The sequence below is a fragment of the Maylandia zebra genome, linkage group LG20 (genome assembly GCF_041146795.1).
Source record: "Maylandia zebra isolate NMK-2024a linkage group LG20, Mzebra_GT3a, whole genome shotgun sequence".
Taxonomy (NCBI): domain Eukaryota; kingdom Metazoa; phylum Chordata; class Actinopteri; order Cichliformes; family Cichlidae; genus Maylandia; species Maylandia zebra.
The window spans coordinates 29,523,144-29,542,983 of record NC_135186.1 but is presented as its reverse complement, the minus strand read 5'-3'; the positions used below and the strand labels follow the sequence as shown (position 1 = coordinate 29,542,983).

Here is a 19,840-nt window from a genome sequence, read left to right as displayed (position 1 = left end):
TTTGGCAATAAACCCCTTTCTGATTCTGATTCTGATTCTGATTAGATTTATCTCCAAAGGACAGACTTCCAAAAAATACAGAAAGAAGAAAAAAATAGCATTTGGAATAGAAAGAAGGGAGGTTTTTAAGAACTAACAAATTTAACACGACTTTTCTTTTTGTATTTTTTTATTAACGTGAGAACAATACGCATACTGTCCAAACCTGGCAACCCAGAATCCACGTCGTCATTTCCGAAGTCGAAGAATAGGGTACGCTCGTTGTGTTACCTTGCACCGCCCGCCAGCCTCTTTAACAGCCATACACATGTGCTGTCATGATCGGGCACACATCGAGCGGCGAAATAACTTTAAAGCAGATGTTTAAAAAGCTGTAAGTGTGGTGCTGTGAGTGAGCGAGGTAAAGGAGGGGACCTTTGGGTATACCATTACCGATAGATAGTAATCCAGAGCGAGGGGAGCGGAGTAGCTCACTACACCAAAATGGCAACCCCCTATGTGACAGATGAATCTGGTAAGGCTGATGCATGTGCCAGACCTTTGTCTCAAAGAAAATGTATCTTACATTTTAAATCTTACAGCTACAGGGGAGAGATAGCCCGTCTTTCGCCTTTGCAGCATTCATCGTTTATAGTTCCCCGACACCGCCAACTGAAGGTTTTCTATGTTGCAGCTGGCTAATGCTAGTAACTAAAAATGGCTAAGTCTTCCGTAAAGCTAGTTAGCGTGTTGCTAAACACTCCAGGCGCACTTTATTAGTTATTAGAGTTAAATCACCGTTTAACATAACGCTTATAGGTGTCAGACACACATTTCCATGGTGCTTAGGAAAACATCTGGATATTTGACTTTAAATTCCGTGTAGAGGGATAATCTGTTAGTGGCCGCAACAGCTAGAGCTAACGCTGCTGATGCCGTGAATTAAGCTGATGTTGTCTTAGACTGTCACTGTATTAAGTCCGTTTAGAGGCTGTAATTTAATCCAAAGAACATCTGTAGTAAATAAAAAACATTTTTTGACTGTACAATTGTTAAAAATAACGGAGAGTTGTGAATTAATAAAAGCAGATCAATTTGATTTGTTATTCACTTATTTTCCAAACAAGCACAGTGACATCTAGTGGTGTGTAAACCTTATAACAGTCCTTAAACAAGTTTTACCTCTGTGTGCAATAAACTAAATATGTCCCTGCATTTAAAGAAAACTCTAGCACTGTTGTTGAGATGATCTGCAGTAAAGCCACTTTCACACTTGCTCACTGTAATGATTCTGCATGTGTTGTGTTTTGGTGTGAAGTTTCTGTGACTGTGGGGTCGTTCGATTGATATGTGTACAACTTTTTAAGTGGTTCACAATGTGACATGAAGAATGTATTCTATGCACATACTTGTAAACTAAGTTGACTGGTTAATGTTCTTTTCTTTATTTTCAGCTACATCAAGTTGTTGTCTTGGATGCACATATTAAACACATTAAAGGGAATGTATATTGCTATAAGTCACCTGTTTATTTTTTACTAGGCTTCATGGTTCACTGCTTAGACCTTGGCTTTGTTTGTGGTATTAGTGCCTTTTGAAACATTTTTTCCATGCACTCAAAAATATAATGACTTGCAGTGTGCTTATTTGTATTAAGCTGTCCAAAGTTTGGTATGTAACTTTGAACTGAACCGAACAATGCAAACCAATTTAGAGTCCACAAATTGGGGAAAAAGTAAATGCAGCTGAAAATGTCTTTATTTTCCTCTCTTAGCATAAGGATTTGTTAGAGACCTTTAAAGTTAGAGTTAGCTCCTTGGTTTATGGTGGACTTTTGAGATTTGCTAAAATAATCTTGCAAAGTAGGAACATGTTAGTATCACATTTTATGGGTTTTAAAATGCCTAAAATGTATGGAAATCCATAAAAAGCACTGTATTAACGTAAGATTCACAGTTAATACATGTAGTTGGTCGGGTCCTTGGGGCTGCAGGAATCTCACACTGTCCAAGTCTTTCTTTTAAATCATCAGTGTTGCCTTTCTGGGAAAACATGGAAAATATCCAGTGAGAATAGAAGCAGTAGACATTTTCAGGTCACTCCTGCACAAAGGTGTATGTCATCTCTAAAATGCTTTGCCTGTTTCGCTTCAGGGAAATACATCGCTGCTACTCAGCGACCTGATGGAACCTGGAGGAAGCCGAGGCGAGTGAAGGACGGTTATGTGCCCCAGGAAGAAGTCCCTGTGTAAGCGCCCTTCTTCTTTCCCTACAGTGTACACACTTTCTTTTTGTGCATTTGTAGGGCTGCATCGTTAATAAAAATTACTCATATACTATTATTTAAATTGCATTTCTCTTGCTTTAGGTATGAAAACAAGTATGTCAAGTTTTTTAAGAGTAAACCAGATCTGCCCCCTGGTTTGAACCCAACTGATGCAGCACAACCAACACAACAGCAGCAGCAGAAGATCCCCGGGTGTGGGGACAGTGACACAGCTGGTCTCTCAAAGTCTGCCAAACGCAACATGAAACGTAAGGAAAAACGAAAACAGCAGCAGCAGCAGGGCCAGGATGGAGATGCGGACGTGGAGTCGGTGAGCAACGCTGTCGAGAATGTGTCCATTTCAGAGAGCGACAAGTCTGCAAACAAGACGGCGGCGCCTGTTTCTGCGGCTTCTTCCATTGACTCTTCAGCAGCGGCGGCTGAAAAGGCTAAGAAGATCAAAAACGTAAAAAAGAAGCTGCGACAGGTTGAGGAGTTGCAGCAGAAAGTGGACTCAGGGGAAATAAAACAGCCAACAAAGGATCAGTTGGAGAAGCTGGGTCGGGCAAAGGCCTTACAAGAGGAATTAGAGCAGCTGGAGCAGGATTCCTGAAGCAATAAAAGACAGCAGAAGAGTTGGATGAACTCAACGTACAAACTACACACAAGAAGGGACCCTTGCAGCTTTTGTGATCATAGATTCCATTAAACATATTGTACCTATTTGATATTTGTTATGAACTTGGGAAGTGAACACAGCCCCAGCACCGTCTGCATAGCAGGTGTCGCATCTTAACCACGGACAAGGTTGTTTTATAGATTCTGATAAATAACATTGTGATTCCTCATATACTTGTACAGGAGAGGTTCTTCATCCATAAATATGTTTAAACGGATAATTGTGAATTGTTTTGTGCGTGTCTGTCCTCTCCGTTTTGTACTTTTCATCACATCACGAGGACTCATTTACAGAAAAAAATAAACATGGAAAAAATAATTTTTTTGTCAAAGAAAATCTGGTTTGTTAACCTTTCTGTTTTGGAAATTAACATTCTTGTCAATGGTTGGATGCCCTCTTGTAGTCTCACTAATGTTGAGTCTTCACAGTCACTACTTTTATTAAAATACAAGCTGTGTAAAGTGCTTTTGTGTTTTTAAAGTGGAATATGTTTTAAAAAGCATTTACTTGCTCAGAAAATAAGACTAGGGGTGATGATCTATATTTTTGTTTTTATCTATAAATTACATTTAGAAGTCGGCCATCTTGATACAACTTTTGTTTTTTCAATAGTAAGAGGGCCATGTGACACATCAAACTTATTGGTAATGTCACAAGAAAAACAATGGTGCTCGTGGTTTCAACGTAACTTTATTCTTTCATGAGTTATTTACAAGTTTCTCTTTGTTCACAGCCATTGACATGTCGAAGAGGTTAACACGTGAGGAGCGGATCGAAATTGTGTTGATATCTGGTGAACGCAGTAACCGGGTCATTGCAGCAGATTTCAATGCAAGACACCCTACGAGACCACCCATCTCCCATACTACAGTTAGCAAACTGCTTGCTAAGTTTCATGAAACTGGTTCAGTGTTGGATTTGCCAAAATGTGGAAGCAAGAAAACTGTCACTAATGAAGAAACATCAGTGGCTGTCCTAGCTTCATTCAGCAAGAGCCCACAGCGTAGCACTCGCCGCATGTCACTGGAGAGTGGCATTAGTCGAACATCCCTTCTGTGGATATTAGCTACTCACAAATGGCAACCTTACAACTCCAGCTACTGCAGCATCTCAACGAGGATGACCCAGATCGGCCCCAGAATTTGCAGAATGGGCAAAACAAAAATTGGAACAGGACCCTCAGTTCAGGCAGAAGATTTTGTTCAGTGATGAGGCAAACTTTTATGTGAATGGTGAAGTTGACAAACAAAACCACCGCTATCGGTCTGACACTAACCCACATTGGATGGATCCCTCCAAGACTGTTGGAACAACAAAAGTGATGGTTTGGTGTGGTATATGGGGTACAACGATAGTGGGTCCATTCTTCATCAATGGAAACCTCAAGGCCACTGGATATTGAGTTTTTCCAGCAAGATGGTGCACCACCACATTATGGGTGCCAGGTCCGAGCATTCCTAGATGAACAGTTTCCTGGAAAGTGGATTGGTCGTCGTGGGCCAGTTGAATGTCTCCTGACCACCTTAGACTTTTATCTTTGGGGTCATCTGAAGGCAATTGTCTATGGTGTGAAGATACGAGATGTGCAGCACCTGAAACTACGGATACTGGATGCCTGTGTTGGCATTTCTCCTGCGGTGTTGTTATCAGTGTGTGAAGAGTTGGAGAAGAGGGTTGCATTGACAATCCAACACAATGGGCAGCACATTGAAGACATTTTATAAGTGGTCAGAAACTTGTAAATAACTCATGAAAAAATAAAGTTACGTTGAAACCAAGCACACCATTGTTTCTCTTGTGACATTACCAATAAGTTTGATATGTCACATGGCCCTCTTCCTATTGAAAAAACAAAAATGTATCCAAAGAGCTCCATTGCTGTTCCAGCACTTTACAAACAGACTCATGAGCCATGTCTTTGACATGTTCCTCTACTCCTTGTATGCCTTTGTGCAGCTTTGCTACCATTACACTAAGTGCATAGATGATATGCCATAGTGAGCCTTGACTGGAGCAGCTGAAACAAATACACTGATTAATCCTTTTGAGTAACATTTGCTTTAATATGAAAAAAAAAACCATTAAAAAATACAGAGGGTAGGAAGCACATTGAGTGATCTAGAGAGCCACCAGGAACACCAGGACAGAGACACTTAATGCTGGACAGGCCAGACAAATTTGGACTACCCCTTTCATGCAAAGGGTTTGGCATAGGGTCAAAACTAACAAAAAAAAAGTGTGCTGTTGTAGAATTGTTGATAGCCTATACTTGAGGGATGAGTGGTCCTGATGAGGATGTTATATTAATGATTTTTCTGGCTCAAAATGGACCGCTGGGATGTAACATAAAGTAAGAATGAGTCATCCACATGTAGTCAAGGCAAAGGGGTCTGTATTAACTTAAGTCGATATATTCTTCTGTTATGTTTAGTCATTTGATAAAAATGTACCTTAAGCTTAAATAAATTAAACCCCACTTATAAAAACTTCAAAGTCATCGTTCTGACGATTGTCCAGTATTTGATATAAGCAGGAAAGTCCCTATATAGGCTATCTTTATTATTAATATGTTTGAATGTCTATACTGGTAGCTGTTTTCCAGTCTGAAGCCTGGGCAGGCTCACAGGGATTACCTGTACAGTTGTGGCCAAATGTTCATATGACATGAATGCCATAGTAATTTGGGGCTTTTAAAGATTTCTTTAACCCGTTCTTTTTCCAGGTTGGAATGATCGTACAGCATACAATTAGGTGTGCAAGTTTGGATTTATTTTGGGTTTTCTTTAATCCACACAGGGTACACAAGTATACAACATACAGGCTCAGATATTTACATAAAACTTGCTCTAGTAATTGACTAAATGTCCCTTAGCAAGTTGCACCTCAACCAAATGCTTTTGGTAGCCATCAACAAACTTTGGTATAATTCTGGCTGATATTTGACTAATCTTATTGGCAGAGTTGACAGAGTTCTTTTAAATTGGTTGGCTTCCTGACACAGACTTGGCTTTTTTCAAAGTCCACAAATTTTCAGTAAGATTGAGATCAGGGCTTTGCGAAGGCCATTTCAGAAGCTTAATGTTTGCCTGCTTTATCCATTCCAAGTCATTGCGGCCAGATGGGTCCAGATGTGTGATTGGAGGTTTGAGCCTTGGTGGTTCCTGTGTTGTTCATGAATATCCTAATGAGTGTCCTCTCATCTGACGGTGACAGTTTGGATGTATACTTTTGACCCCACTTGGATTAAAGAAAAGGTGTATGCTGCACAATCATCCACCCTGGAAAAAGCAGTTCAAACAAATCAGTAAAAACCCCAAATTGCCCTGACATTCATGCCCATGATGCGTGTATGTAAGCTATTAACCACACAATAACACTGATCTCATTTTTTAAACTTTGTGTTTAATAGAGGCATCCACCATCTTGATGGTGCATACAAGAAAATCATGATAGATCCACTTTAATATGTTTGCTTTCCTCCATTAGAATTAGTCAATCAATGACAAAGCTTATGCCTTAAAGAGCCAGAGAGGCTAGATAAAAATTCTCTTTCTTGGTGAGGAATCAGGGATGGTCTCACCAGGAGATGTAAATGTTTTAAACCCCAGGAGTTTTGCCGTCTCGGTTTTTATGAGCCTTTATTCCACAATGAAACAGCAGAGGAGGAGGCGTACTCTGTCTCAGACACGATTTGTAGCAATGGTTACACGGGGGTGTCATTGTTTTTGCTTGAATGGGCTCCTACTTTGAGAACAATATAATTAGCTGTTGTCTCATTGAGGATGTGTGGTTTGTTGTTGTTTTTTATATGGCAACCACAGGATAAAGAACGCTCAGATATTGTGGAATAAAGTGCAGATTTCACAAACATGAATCACATGTGAGCAACTCGGTAGCATTTCTGTTACATCTACCACAGACATCCGTTATAAAGTAATACAGCTTAATTAAAAATCAAGAAAGTGCTTGTCTTCCACCACAATGACATAACTGGTCGCAAGACGGCACCTTTATTAGGTAGTGGGCAGCTCATCCACATTCTAAAAAAAGTTCATTCTTAATTTATTTGCTTCCTTTGACGTAAACAACATTACTCTGAAGTTATTCTTACACCCTTCAAGACAAATGGCTCTAAATGATGGTGTCAGAAGGCGTGATCAGGTGGTTAACATCTGAAATATGTGTTGGTGTTTTGCAGTCGACACATCACATTCCTTGTAAATATTTATTATGTGGTTTCGAGGCAGGTCCTGAACAGACACTTGACAGTATAAATACTAAGACACCAACTTTGACACAGTTATAGAAGAACGAACACAGAGAAGATGGATAAAATGATGTTTGGAAAGACACACAGCTTATTTATCAGTTGAAAAGATCAACTTGCCGCATTGGATTCAAAGTTGTTGTTTTTTCTATCTAGTAATGGAAAAAGACCCAAACTGGAAAATGGAATACAGACTGGAGTTAATGGTGCTTCTTGTTTTGTTGATAACAGCTTCATCTATCGCCCTGAGCAGAAAAGATACCACAGAAGCCATGGTAAGAAAATACAAAACAAGCTGGATCTGCTGGAATATAATCTAAAATATTAATGTAAAAATCACAGTCTCCGAGTCTAGAATTTGCATACAATTCGCTGAGAATTAAAATAGAAAGACTTGGAGCATGCACTGCTGTCCAGTTTTAACATTACTTCCACAGAGATCAGCAGAAACTGGATTTTTAATTGTCTTAAGCTCACCAATGTCACTGTAAGGCCAGATCTCTATATAATTGGCACAAATGGAAGTAATTCCTCAGCTGGTAATGGAGCATCTATATTCAGTCAACCTCACCTCACCCATGCTGAGATTATTTAGTTTCAGTGACCAAAAATAGTCAAGTAACATGTCAAAAAAGAAAGAACAATTGTTTTAATCTGTTTAGTAGAGATCAATAATTTAATATCCCTCACACTGTCTGCCATTCTTTTAGGTTTACTTAAAGAAGTATGGCTACCTGCACATCCCACTGGACAGTAAAGTTCAAGATTATTCACATGAGCAAATGGCGGAAGCTTTAAGGTTAACCATCTTATCAGTTTACATTGTCCTCATTTACTATTTAGACTTCATTTCAATTGAAAGTTCAAACTTTTTTTTTAATGTCAGAATGTTTCAGAAAGTGACCAACCTGCAGGTATCAGGAAAACTGGATTTAGCCACGCTGGCAATGATGAATAAACCTCGATGTGGCCTCGAGGATTCTTTCGATAACAAATCTCTCAAATATCGAGTCCTGGGTAGGTAACGGTATACATATTGGATTTTTAATGTGTAGTTTATGTGCATATAAAGGATTTTGAATTATAATTTCACAGGTTACTGGCGTAAGAAAATGCTGACGTACCGCATTTACAATTACACTCCTGATCTGGGTCAGGGAAAGACTCGCATGGCCATCCAGAATGCTTTTAAGTACTGGAGTGATGTGTCACCTTTAAGGTTCAGAGAGTTGGATCAAGGAAGAGCAGACATCAAAATCTCATTTCACAGAAAAGACAAGACGTGTCCAGTACCCTTTGATGGCCGAGGTAGGACCAGCATATGAACAAAGAAACTCCAAAGTTTTGTGATCTGAGTGACTTCTGGTATTTAATTAGAATCCTTGCTTCATCTTTAGGCCGTGTTTTAGCGCATGCTGATGCCCCCGAGTCTGGCATTGTGCACTTCGATGAGGATGAACTGTGGACAGAAGGGAAGAGTTCTGGCTCCAACCTGAGGATTGTAGCAGCTCATGAAATTGGCCACGCTCTAGGCCTGGGCCACTCACAGTACTACAATGCACTGATGGGACCTGTTTACAATGGATACCGCTCTGACTTCAAGCTTCATCCAGATGACATACAAGGGATCCAAGCTTTATACGGTATTGCCAAAATGTTATTACAGCACCATATGAATATATCTTTGAAGTACTATTTATGCAACCTGCAATGCTATCCCTTTTCAGGAAAGCCAGAGAAGATTCCTGAATCCAGAAATCCAGGACAGTCAAGGCCAGGAGGAGTTATTCCAAATCCATGCAAGGCCACTGTGGATGCAGTTATGTTGGGTACAGAGACTCTGATGCTCTAATACAAATTCCTTTATATATGCTTTGCTCTGTATTTTGTTTAACAAAACAGGAAGATGCTTCTAAAGATATTTTTTCTCCTACATTTTGCCCCTGCAGGTCCTTTGCGTAAGACATACTTTTTCAGTGGGCAGTATGTGTGGACAGTGTCCAACTCTGACTACAACACTCCCATCCAGATTTCCGCACTGTGGAAGGAGCTGCCAGGAAGTCTCAGTGCAGCTGTTCACTCTCCGCGAACTGGCAAATCCTACTTTCTGAAAGGTTTATTCAGTAGTTTTATCAGCAGCGTTCAGAATGTTTAATTCCAGCTGTGTGTTCTGTTTGGTGTGTTTTCTGAATTCAAGTGTCTTTCCTCTGCAAACATCCTTTCACAGGAGACAAATTATGGAGATACACAGGCTTCAAACTTGACCAGGGCTTCCCCAAACGTTTGTCCAACATCCCTGCAAATATTGACTCTGCTTTTTACTTCAATAAGAACCAGAAGATTATCTTTTTCAAAGTAAGATGATTTTCAGTCTTTTTGTTGTTTTTGATATCTGAACTCAGTCAATAATTTGCTCTTTATTTCAGGGCTCTGGATACTGGCAATGGGATGAAATTGCTCCGACGGATTTCAAATCATACCCTAAACCAGTTGGACAACTCTTCAAAGGGATGCCCAGCAACACTGATGCTGCACTAACGTGGACTAATGGTTATGTATACATATTTAAAGGCACCGAGTATTGGCGTGTAAACCAAAACTACCAAGCAGTGGAGAAGACCTACCCTCTCAACACTGCCTTGCGCTGGATGCAGTGTGACGACTGAGCCACCAGAGGCCACTGGGGACTCAACATTAGCCTTATCTGCACAATGACTTGATTTAATAACAGTGAAACAAGCTCACAGTATGGGTATTGGTTATGTGGGTGTGTGCAATGATATTTGCTTCTCAGTCCTGTCATGTTGAGCAAAAAAGGAATACTAAAGCTTCCACTTACCTAATTAAACTAACAAATAAACTAGTAACTAGTTAAAATAGTTATCTTTAATTATACATACTTCTGCTTCTCTTCCACTTTAACATTAAATAAACAGACCAGTCAATCAGGATAACAGAGGAGAGGACATTAATCACAGAACACGTGAGGAATACTTCTCTGTAGCCTTCCCCCGGTTGCATTTTATTGGTGTATGTGTACATTATGTCAGTATATTATATGAGTTATATCAAATGTTGTTAGGGTGCCCTTTTTAACGTCTGGCCACAAATGCCAGATAAAGGAGTCTTGGTAAAATCTAAACGAATCAAATAAAACCAAAACAGATTTTTGTGAAGCTCACGCTGCTCTTAACAAAGCAGGAGTCTTAAGAAGTCAGAGCAGGTGGAAAACACCTGTGTAGTTGTGCATGCAGTGTCTTTGAAGGATAAGGTCACTTTACATGATAAGAAAGTCAACTTCAGACACGTGAACAAGATCAGCAGGCGGTTTTCACCACATGGAGATCTTCCAAATACCTAACTTCTGTGTTCACTTTTATTTAGGCACCAGTTTATTATAATTAATTAAAATGAAACTAAAAACTACAACTCGATGTGAACAATTGAAATAACTGAAATAAAAATCAGACTTTGAATAGGCTGATTGAAAATTATATTGTGCATTCAGAAAACTAAGAATTAATTTTGCTGCCGTGTGGTTCTATTGGAAACATCAGAAGACTTTGTTGTATGTGTTTTTCCGTGACCGTAATTTTTCGATTACACTATTGTGTTCTAATATCTATTCTGGACTTCTTAGCACTTGCCCTTAACAAATACCACCCACATAAAAAAAAAAGACTGTATTAAAACTGGACATCGTCAGACCATAAAAAGCTCAATTGTGAAATGTGCAAACCAGCGGAAACTAGCTGAAGCTACACTGAAATGAAAACTTTAATTCAAAATGAAATGAAAATTAGAAGGAACAAAAAAATTGAAACTGTATTTACTCAGACAGAAGACAACGGCTCAAAAATGTGAAAAATGTCATTTCCACTTTCTTTTAAAATGTCTGTGGAGAAGTTTTTTGCTACGATAAACATCATTCTGTACAAAAATGTCCATAATATCATTATGCATGTACAAGGACAATAAAGGGCTATTCTATTCTATTCTATTCTATTCTATTCTAAATCCTTGCACGTAAAGTGCAAAGTTAACATAGCTGAACAGTAGCGACATTAACTGAAAAAACAAAGGGTGGGAAAAAAGTGGAATTAACATTTAAACAAGTGTGAATAAAGGGAAGGTTAAGAACAAAACTGACATATTCATACATTAAAATTAAATTATAATTAAAACAATGTTCCAGAAATCTTGGACCCATTTTCATAGTGTTCATAGACTTCTTGATTTCTTCTTTTCTGCTAACCTGAACCCCACAACCATAAAACTGTACAGAACAAAGTGCATTGACCAAGTGGCAACATCCAGAAGGGACTGCAAATCGAAGTCAACACTGCAGTTCCTCAAGTGACCACTTGAGGCTGGCTCCGTAAAGTGAGTCTGTACTCAGAGACTCCAGTGTTAAAAGGCCAAAGTTTAGCTATGGCATATTTACAGTCTAGTACAAAAATGGCTTTGTTCTCTATAATTAAATCCCTCATAATAATTACAGGTTTTTTGAACTGTTTAAACTTTCAAGGCTGGTAGCTGTCTATTATCAACTCTGAAAAACTTCTCAAATCTGTTTGTATCTTTTGGAGCATTTTTAATACATTTATATACCAAATCACATGGCTCGCTTAGCACTAATTATAAGGTATCTGTGTCTGCATGATGCATCCATGCAGTTTACGGATCAAGCTAATGGTAATATTAGTAGATAACTCAGCCCATTTGTCCAAATTTGGTCACTTCTGATTCCAAAACATGCAACATGCTAAAGAAATGCTGAAGTAAAAGCTTTAAAACTGGATTTAACATTTAGACACAAGAGGTTCTTGTTTGTGAAAGGTCAGAGAATGTAAACATGAATGACATCTCGCTCTGTAATGCTGGCCAGCTGCATTCTTCTTTTATAGCAGTGACAAAATGGTGTACAGAAAACAGCTGTACAATTACTCCAAGAAGGCGTGTGGATTTTTTTGTGACCTAGTCATGATTTTTTGGAGGAGATACAGTTTCTGAGTCAAATGTATTTGTGACCTACAAATAGGAGAATTTTGATCTAGCCTCTCCAGAACAGATATCTTCAAAGAAGGACAACACACCAGAGGAGTATAGATGGATTAATAACAGTACAGAGCAGAGGAAAAGCATGTTTTATTTAATCTCTTAAAAATAAGGATGTAACCTTCAAAGATGAAATAACACATCATCTGGTTTTCAAATTCAAACTTGAACTCATAAACAACTAAACACACTCTTCACAGTTTTAATACCATCAGTGTTTTCGATGCTGCTGACATTCTTATCTTTGGTATGATTGCATAAACATCACGTTGCTGATTTAATGACTCTTAACATAAGACAATACCCAAAACAGCTGACTGTGAAGCTGTCTGATCAACATTTTATTGGTCTACCGTTCAGAATTATATGTTTTATGTATATCCTTGGTTTCATTGCATGTGCTGGCACACATTTATCTTTTGTAGCTGTAATGATTACATTTCAGTGCAATCTAGATGTGTTACTGATCTATGTATGTACACAGTGACATAAGCAGAGTGTTTAAGATTGTAATGATATTGCATGAAACAAAAGAACTCATCTGAGAGTTAAACTGCTCAAAGGATTTAGTAGTCATGGGCCTGATGCTGTGTTGAGGTTGCATTAATTTGTCTTGTCATCATTCAGGGGATGATCTCCAAGTACCTCATATCAGTCTGAGCATGCTGATTGTTATCTGATGAAGCCAGTAATAAGGATTCAAACCACAAGTTGAAACTGTGGAAAGGTGTTTGTGATGGTCAAAAATTCAAATGATTAATTATTCCTCAGACATATGTAACCTATAGTTGCTTGAAGCCATGTTAATCAAACTGTGAAGACTGGAGAGGAAGTGGTCAGAGGCACCATGGAGCCTGTTTCAAAGTCAAAGTCAATTAGAGTGTGTGTGATAGTGCTGACGGTGCTTTTAGAGGAGCCGGTTCCCATCTGACGCTCCTGAAGGCTCTGAAGATAACTCTGCAAGGCAAACAAAAGGAGGATGCACTGTTGTTAAACTGGCCATTTACCATGGAGACAAATTATACACAGTGAGAACCTAGAACACTCTGGTGCTCCACAAAGCTGCAGTGGGCCTTGTTTACCAGTTCATGTATGAAAAGTGTGCTAATACTAATGTATACTTGTGTCATGTCAATTTTATTTATCTAGCATATTTTGAAAGAGACAGAAGATAACCCAAATCATTTCCAGGCAAACGTATTTACATTCAAGGTCTCCAGCAACCCAATTTCAAAACCCAAAACTACCTAAAAACTTAAATTAAAATACGATAAATAAAACAGCAACAGAGCAACATAAACAATTGTATACTTAAAAAAAAAGAATTCAAAAACAAGAATAAATGATAAATAAAATCCATCCATCCATCCATTTCCACTGCTTATCCCTGGTTGGGTCGTGGGGGTAGCAGAGAAGCCCAGACCTCTCTTACCCTAACCACCTCCTGAAAGGAGGCCATCATCTGATGAAGCCAAAAGAACCACATCATCTTCAAAAAGCAGAGATGAGATCATTAAACCACCAAAGTGGGAGCCTTCTGTCACTTGCCTAGAAATTCTGTCCATAAAAAGAAGTGCCCACCACAGCATATCCCGAGGGATGAAGTCGATTGCCTTCACAAAACAAATGTAAACTGATTGGGCAAACTCCTGCTCACTTTTGAATATTCTTGAGAGGACAAAGAGCTAATCGGGAATTCACGGCCAGGACTAAAACTGCATTGCCCCTCCTGGATCCAAGACACAACTTATGGGTGGACTATCCTCTCCAGCACCCTGGCAAAGACCTTTCTGGGGATGCTAAGAAGTGTGATCCCCCATGACGCTGGAGCATGCTCTCCAGTCCCCCTTCTTGAGGAGAGGAACTACCACCCAGGTTTGCCAATTCAGAGACACTGTCTCTACCTTCCAAAGGCATGTTGTGGGTGTCAGTCACACAACATCCAGTGCCTTAAGAAGGAGTGGTTTAACTATCATGGTGACCTCACCTTAGTGATGGCCAAGTTGCCCCCTCATCCATCCATGTCGATGGGATTGATGTGATCCTTGAGGTATTCCTTCCACTGCCTATGTGCTGAGTTGAAGTTTGCAGCTCCCACCTGCACTATGCACCATTTGAGTATAATACTGCTTTCTCCTCTTGAGTTGCCTGACAATTTGCCAGAAGCACTTTGGCAGCCCTTGATTGCCATCCAACACACATTGTGTCTGACCCCTCCTCTGGGTGGTGACACCACAAGAGGGTAGCCCTATATTGTTGCTTCAGGCTATGCAAATTGGGAAATTGCACTGTATATCAGGAAGTTGCAGTAGTAAAGGTGGGAGGCAATAAAGCAAAGGATAACTAAATCCTTTAGGTACATAGCTAAGTTTAATATTTATTAATGACTTAGAGTTGGTAAAAATGCTCTTCACAACATTACTGACTTGATTCTTATAATTCAAGGAAATAGCAATAAAAACATAACGATTTTTTTACATTTTTGACTTATGTAGATATGGATAAACAACCAAGTGCCTTGGCATCTGTTATTATTATTATCTGGAATGGATAAATAAAATATGAACCAAAAAGCACATCAACCATTTGAATCTCAGCCACTGACCGGTGCCAGGACATCCCCAGCATAGCGTTTCAGGGGTGGAGGCCTCCGTTGGCGGTGATGCTGAGGTCTTCTCCTTGACTCTTTATTTGCATGTTTTTTTGCATATTTCTTCTGTTTTTTATGTGCACCTGGATGCATTAAAAGGGGAGAACAAAAAAACACAAAACATGAATACACAACATCAAATAGGGAGGTTGTGAATACAGCCTTGAGTTAGAGATTGAATTAAACTTACTTCCATTGTGTGACATTCCTTTGGCAGTAAACCACCATTGCACCAGCACCCCGGTGAGACTCAAAACAGGACAGATTCCAGTGACAGCCCAGTCAAACCAGCAGAGTGGTCGTGGAGCAGCTTGAGAAAATATATCATACACTTGATCTGGCAATACAAATGCCCCCACCAGGTAATCTGCACACAGCATGACTGCAGTTGCTCCAAACACAGAAGTGAAGATTATGCTGAATAGTTTCTGCCACTGGAGTGTAAAGACAGCAGCGGCCATGCTGGCAGCTAGAACAACACTGAGAGGCACCCAAACTGGAGTAAGGCTGTGAAATTGTCCAATAACCACCAAGATGGAGAGGGAGAGAAGGCTTCCCAGAAGTAAGCCGCTGATGAGGAGTCCCACAGTTGTCATTAACATGGTCAACAGTCCACACAGCACAGCCACACCAAGGCCAATGCCCGCCTTGGTCTCTGCCTGCAGCTGGGTGCTCAGTGCAGGTTCTTTATGGTACAAGAGGAGCATGGCTGCCGAGCTTAACAGGAAGCCTGAGAAGAACATGACCATCTTGAAGCAGCGGTATCCTGGGGGAGGGTAATAAAAGAAGGTTAGAACCAGCTCCAGTGTTAGTTTTAATACTGATTAATAAGCAGGCAAAGCATAGGCATCACTGGATCAATTAAGGAATATTGGTTTGTATTTGTAGGTTTTGGGTTTAGCTTATGTGCTTAGATCACCTAATATTTTTGTCATGTTTCTTCAGGATTTTGCAGGATGTAATGGGTTAATGTAACTACATTTTATTTGTTAGTAATGCAATAATGTAAAGCGCCACACTTCAGTCATTTATTATGACCCCTTAACTGTTATATTAAAGTTACAGTTATGTAATTGTAAAAAATTGCATTGCAAAGATTCTTTTGTTAACTGTGCCCAAAACACATCAAACAAACATGTTTTTATTCTTCATAAAATCAAATAAACTTTATTAGTCTCAGAGTTGGGAAAGTCACATTCTTACAGCTGCAGTGTGAACAGAAATAAAGTGACGCACTGTAACTTAGCAATAATAATAATATTATTTTAGTTTTATTGTAGTTTTGGTGGGATTTTTAAATGTGCTTTGTTTTAGATGTAGCAGTTGGAGACCCAGCATGTCTGTCTGTTTCCCAGCTTTCCTCCCTCCCATACCCACTCTTTTCTCTCTCTCTCTCCTTTTCTTTTTCTATCTTTCATGTCCTTTCTGCTTCAGCATAATATCCACATAGATAATAGCATGAATAATAAAAAATAAAATAAATAAAACAATAAGATTAACAAAAGGAGCCTACAAGACAAGCCTAACTAACTTGTCTTGTAGCACCTTGGTTCCTGGAGGAACGTTGTTTCGCCTCACTGTGTATTTTTAAACTGTATATGGTTGAAGTGACAATAAAGTTGAACTTGAACTTGAACTTGAAGAGAGCCCATAGTGCTCCTCTTGGGAAAGCAGATGTGTTTGGCACAACAAAGCATTCAGACCATGATTCTGCTTGCTACAAGGACAGGACAGATGTTTAAGAAAACAAAAACAAAAACAATAAAAGAATCTGTAAAAAACAGATTAAAAATGTGTATTATCCAAGGTAGATGAAATATTAGGTCCACTATTTTTTTTTTTACCTTATATGAGCCACAACAATAAGAGCTGATTGGATGACTCTGCAGATGCTGATGGTTCACACACTAAAATACCTTTTCATTCACAAATTTGTTCCAGCATTCATCTCCAGCTCCAGGTGGGGAGACTACAGTGATTGCTCTCGTTCCTTTACAGTTTTGTGGCTAATACCACAGGTTACCTTTAGTTATAGTGAGAGACATGTTTACTAGTGTCTATGAATACAAAAGATATTTATTTTGTGATATGGAAAGGCGTATGGTGAAGACAGTTATGGCAATGTTTTAGATTTCTGATGAATTTTTTTGGGTGGATGGTTGTGGATGATAGTAGACAAAGCTCATTGTTTGCAGTGTAATTCTGCTGTACATTTGCCCAATGCTTCACATGACTCATTTGTATTCTGGTGTCCTTTGAGTCTCTGTGGGCAGGCCACTTGCATGTGCATGGCAATCACTAACCACAGAGTTGCATAAGTGAATACAACTATGACAGCACTCTCTTTGTCTGCACCGCTAAAACTGCTTTTTTTAAATTCCCCATTATTAATTATTGACAGTTATACATTTCCTCACAGTGCGTTAGTGTTACTGGAAAAACAGACTTTGGCAGCATGTGTGTTTGCGTAATGTCACATGTTTTAGGCTGCAGGTCCTTGTGACACAACACTCTTTATCACACTCAGTTTTTGTGTTGATTGAATTTTTCTCTGCATATTTTCTCAGTAGTACCAAATAAATATTGGTTTTAATACTGTAGTATATTTTCTCCCTGTGTAGCTCTACATAAAAACAAATCACTGTCAGTGCTGACAGGAGCAGACTTCAGCTTTAACTTTAGACCATGAGTGTGTAACAGGTAGCACTTCATATATGCTGTCTCTGTCAAATTCAGACACAGGACTACCCATCTGCCTTCTCTAGCTTTGGGCTTATCCACCCTAAACCCCTGGCAGCCTGCAGACACCTGCCACTGAGGCTTTAAGCCATCAGGTGAGCTCTTGAAACATTTAAAAGCGGAGTGGACAGTTAGATGTAAAAAATTTAAGTAGTCTTTCCTTAAATTTGACGTTAATAACATTATGATTACGTACCGGAAAAGCAGTAGATGAGGCCAAATGAAAGGCAAACAGAGCACACAATAGATGGGATGACTTCATACTTCATATTAATCTCAAGTGTACATATGTCCACTTCACTTAAGCCAGCTCCTGGTTTCTCAGTAACATAGAGTGAAGTGAGTGCCATCTTGGAGGGTTATTACTTCTGGTGGTGAGCAGCTGGTGTGGACGTGAATCTGTTTTGCTCATTGAAAGGACAAAACTGGAACGGCCTGCATTTTGTATCCAGGGAAAGAGGAAGCTCCTGAACCAAGAGCATGTACTAAACTGTTTCCTGTTGTGCACCTGCAGAAAGAAAAGACTGTTTATGACTTCTACAGCAAAGACAAACACAGACCCAGTTCTATTTTTTCCTGCACTAACTTGAGATTTATTAAACATCAAGTCTCGTCTATCCCGGAAATTTCTCCAATGAAAACACAACTTCCATTCCATATGAGACATCATAAAGTTTTTAAATGAAGCATCAGTCATATTTGGGTGAATTTATGAGAGGATGTTGCTCTTTCCCATGTCCAATTCCCTGTTCAGGAACCAAAGGAGGAAACTGGGGGTCCCCTTGAGTTTCTCTTTTGTTCAAGAACAGGATACAGATGAGGAAATGACCTTGTGACTTGATGCCATCGTAATACGTATGCATTGTCCTGAACATGTGGTTAAGTATGGTTAAGTTTAGTGCACAAGATAATGAAAAAAAACAGCTCAACAATAATACAGTATATTCTATATGGTGGAATAGATGTACTCTAGCCTCTAGCATAAGTAAAACTAGCTAAAACAGTACAGAAACAAATCAGTTCTGCATTCAGAAAACCCTTTAAGTACATAGTGATTTAAAAGTTTGCATTCTGGAGAAGGACTGTAGCTTATAATTAACGATGCATCACTTTAATGTTGTGGATAGTTATTATGAATATTCAAAAGAAAAATATTTCCTGATTAATTTGAGTGAAATTGGGGTATACAATTCAAAGATGGAGACATTTATGCAAAGCATAAACCTATTTTCCTCCACTAGAAAAACAGAATAGGATTACTTATCAGCTAAATTAAAACTATTTTGTTAGATATTTTATACACTCATTATTAACTGCATAGATCGTGTTTACACACTCTTCATCTTGGCTTACAGTGCAGCTGTCTAGCTACAGGGTGTATTATTGTAAAGACTTTATAAGCTGTTCAGGCAGGTCCTACAGTCAGCAAATGGAATTATAGGGGCTTTAGCAGGTGAGGGATCCTCCTGTCAACTCCTGTGTCCTCTTATATAGATAAAAGCATAAACACATTTTCTAGCAGCTAAATAATCCTTGTAACATTAAAAACATAAAAAAAATCACAGCTTCAATACAGGAAAAGCCACTAAAATAATTATTTTTCTACTAGTTTGTGAGATTCAGTGACAAAAAAATTTTTTGTTTTCATTGCAGAAACAGTCAGTATGATTATCTATAGAGCTGAACAGAATAACTACAAACAATAAAGAAACCACAGTCTCTTAAATGAAAACATAATTTTAAAAATTCTGTGACCTACCTCAAATGCCACATATCTTCACACTGTAGAAGTAAACTTTCTGCGAAAAACAAAATATCCTCATTAGCTGTTAACCCCAGGGAAGAAGAGAGAGGTCCATAGTTTGTCAAAAGTTTATGTTGTTCTCTCTGAGAGCTGTGTGTGAAATCAATGTCCACCGCAGTAAGTCCCTCATCTGTGCTTGTGAACAGCTGACGCCTGACTCTGAGAGAGAGAGAGACCATCTGCCCCCAGCGTCAATACAAAGCTGCTACCAAGTCCAAGGCCGGACCAGCTGAGAGTTCAACTCTCACTACCCAGGATCCTGCTGGAGCCACAGCACAGTTCAGAGTTTATTTCAGTCAGTGTGACTTTTCATTAAGGTTAAATTCAGTTTGCACCAAAACAATATTGTTTTAGGCTCTGATTTGTGTTTATTCATAGGATCTCCCCACAAAAATGTAA

The 19,840-nt window shown here is 39.1% G+C and overlaps 3 protein-coding genes across 3 annotated transcripts; 2 read left to right on the top strand and 1 right to left on the bottom strand.

The window, feature by feature from the left end:
* Positions 1 to 229: 229 nt before the first annotated feature.
* Positions 230 to 3,387, top strand: pym1 (PYM homolog 1, exon junction complex associated factor). Its single transcript, XM_004554503.5, has 3 exons — positions 230 to 514; positions 2,133 to 2,226; positions 2,347 to 3,387. Exons 1-3 carry the CDS (start codon positions 484 to 486, stop codon positions 2,855 to 2,857), a joined length of 636 nt encoding a protein of 211 aa, XP_004554560.2. The 5' UTR covers positions 230 to 483; the 3' UTR covers positions 2,858 to 3,387.
* A 3,853-nt stretch (positions 3,388 to 7,240) lies between these two features.
* On the top strand, positions 7,241 to 11,045 carry LOC101481755 (matrix metalloproteinase-19). The gene is made up of 9 exons (XM_004554504.4): positions 7,241 to 7,465; positions 7,901 to 7,989; positions 8,077 to 8,207; positions 8,286 to 8,498; positions 8,588 to 8,833; positions 8,918 to 9,019; positions 9,140 to 9,304; positions 9,418 to 9,545; positions 9,617 to 11,045. Exons 1-9 carry the CDS (start codon positions 7,349 to 7,351, stop codon positions 9,854 to 9,856), a joined length of 1,431 nt encoding a protein of 476 aa, XP_004554561.1. The 5' UTR covers positions 7,241 to 7,348; the 3' UTR covers positions 9,857 to 11,045.
* A 1,276-nt stretch (positions 11,046 to 12,321) lies between these two features.
* On the bottom strand, positions 12,322 to 19,623 carry LOC101482041 (transmembrane protein 198). The gene is made up of 5 exons (XM_004554505.4): positions 19,397 to 19,623; positions 17,834 to 18,145; positions 15,089 to 15,664; positions 14,854 to 14,981; positions 12,322 to 13,205 (listed from the first exon to the last, which is right to left on the bottom strand). The coding sequence occupies exons 2-5, from the start codon at positions 17,985 to 17,987 to the stop codon at positions 13,056 to 13,058; spliced, it is 1,008 nt and encodes a 335-aa protein (XP_004554562.2). The 5' UTR covers positions 17,988 to 18,145; positions 19,397 to 19,623; the 3' UTR covers positions 12,322 to 13,055.
* Positions 19,624 to 19,840: the final 217 nt, after the last annotated feature.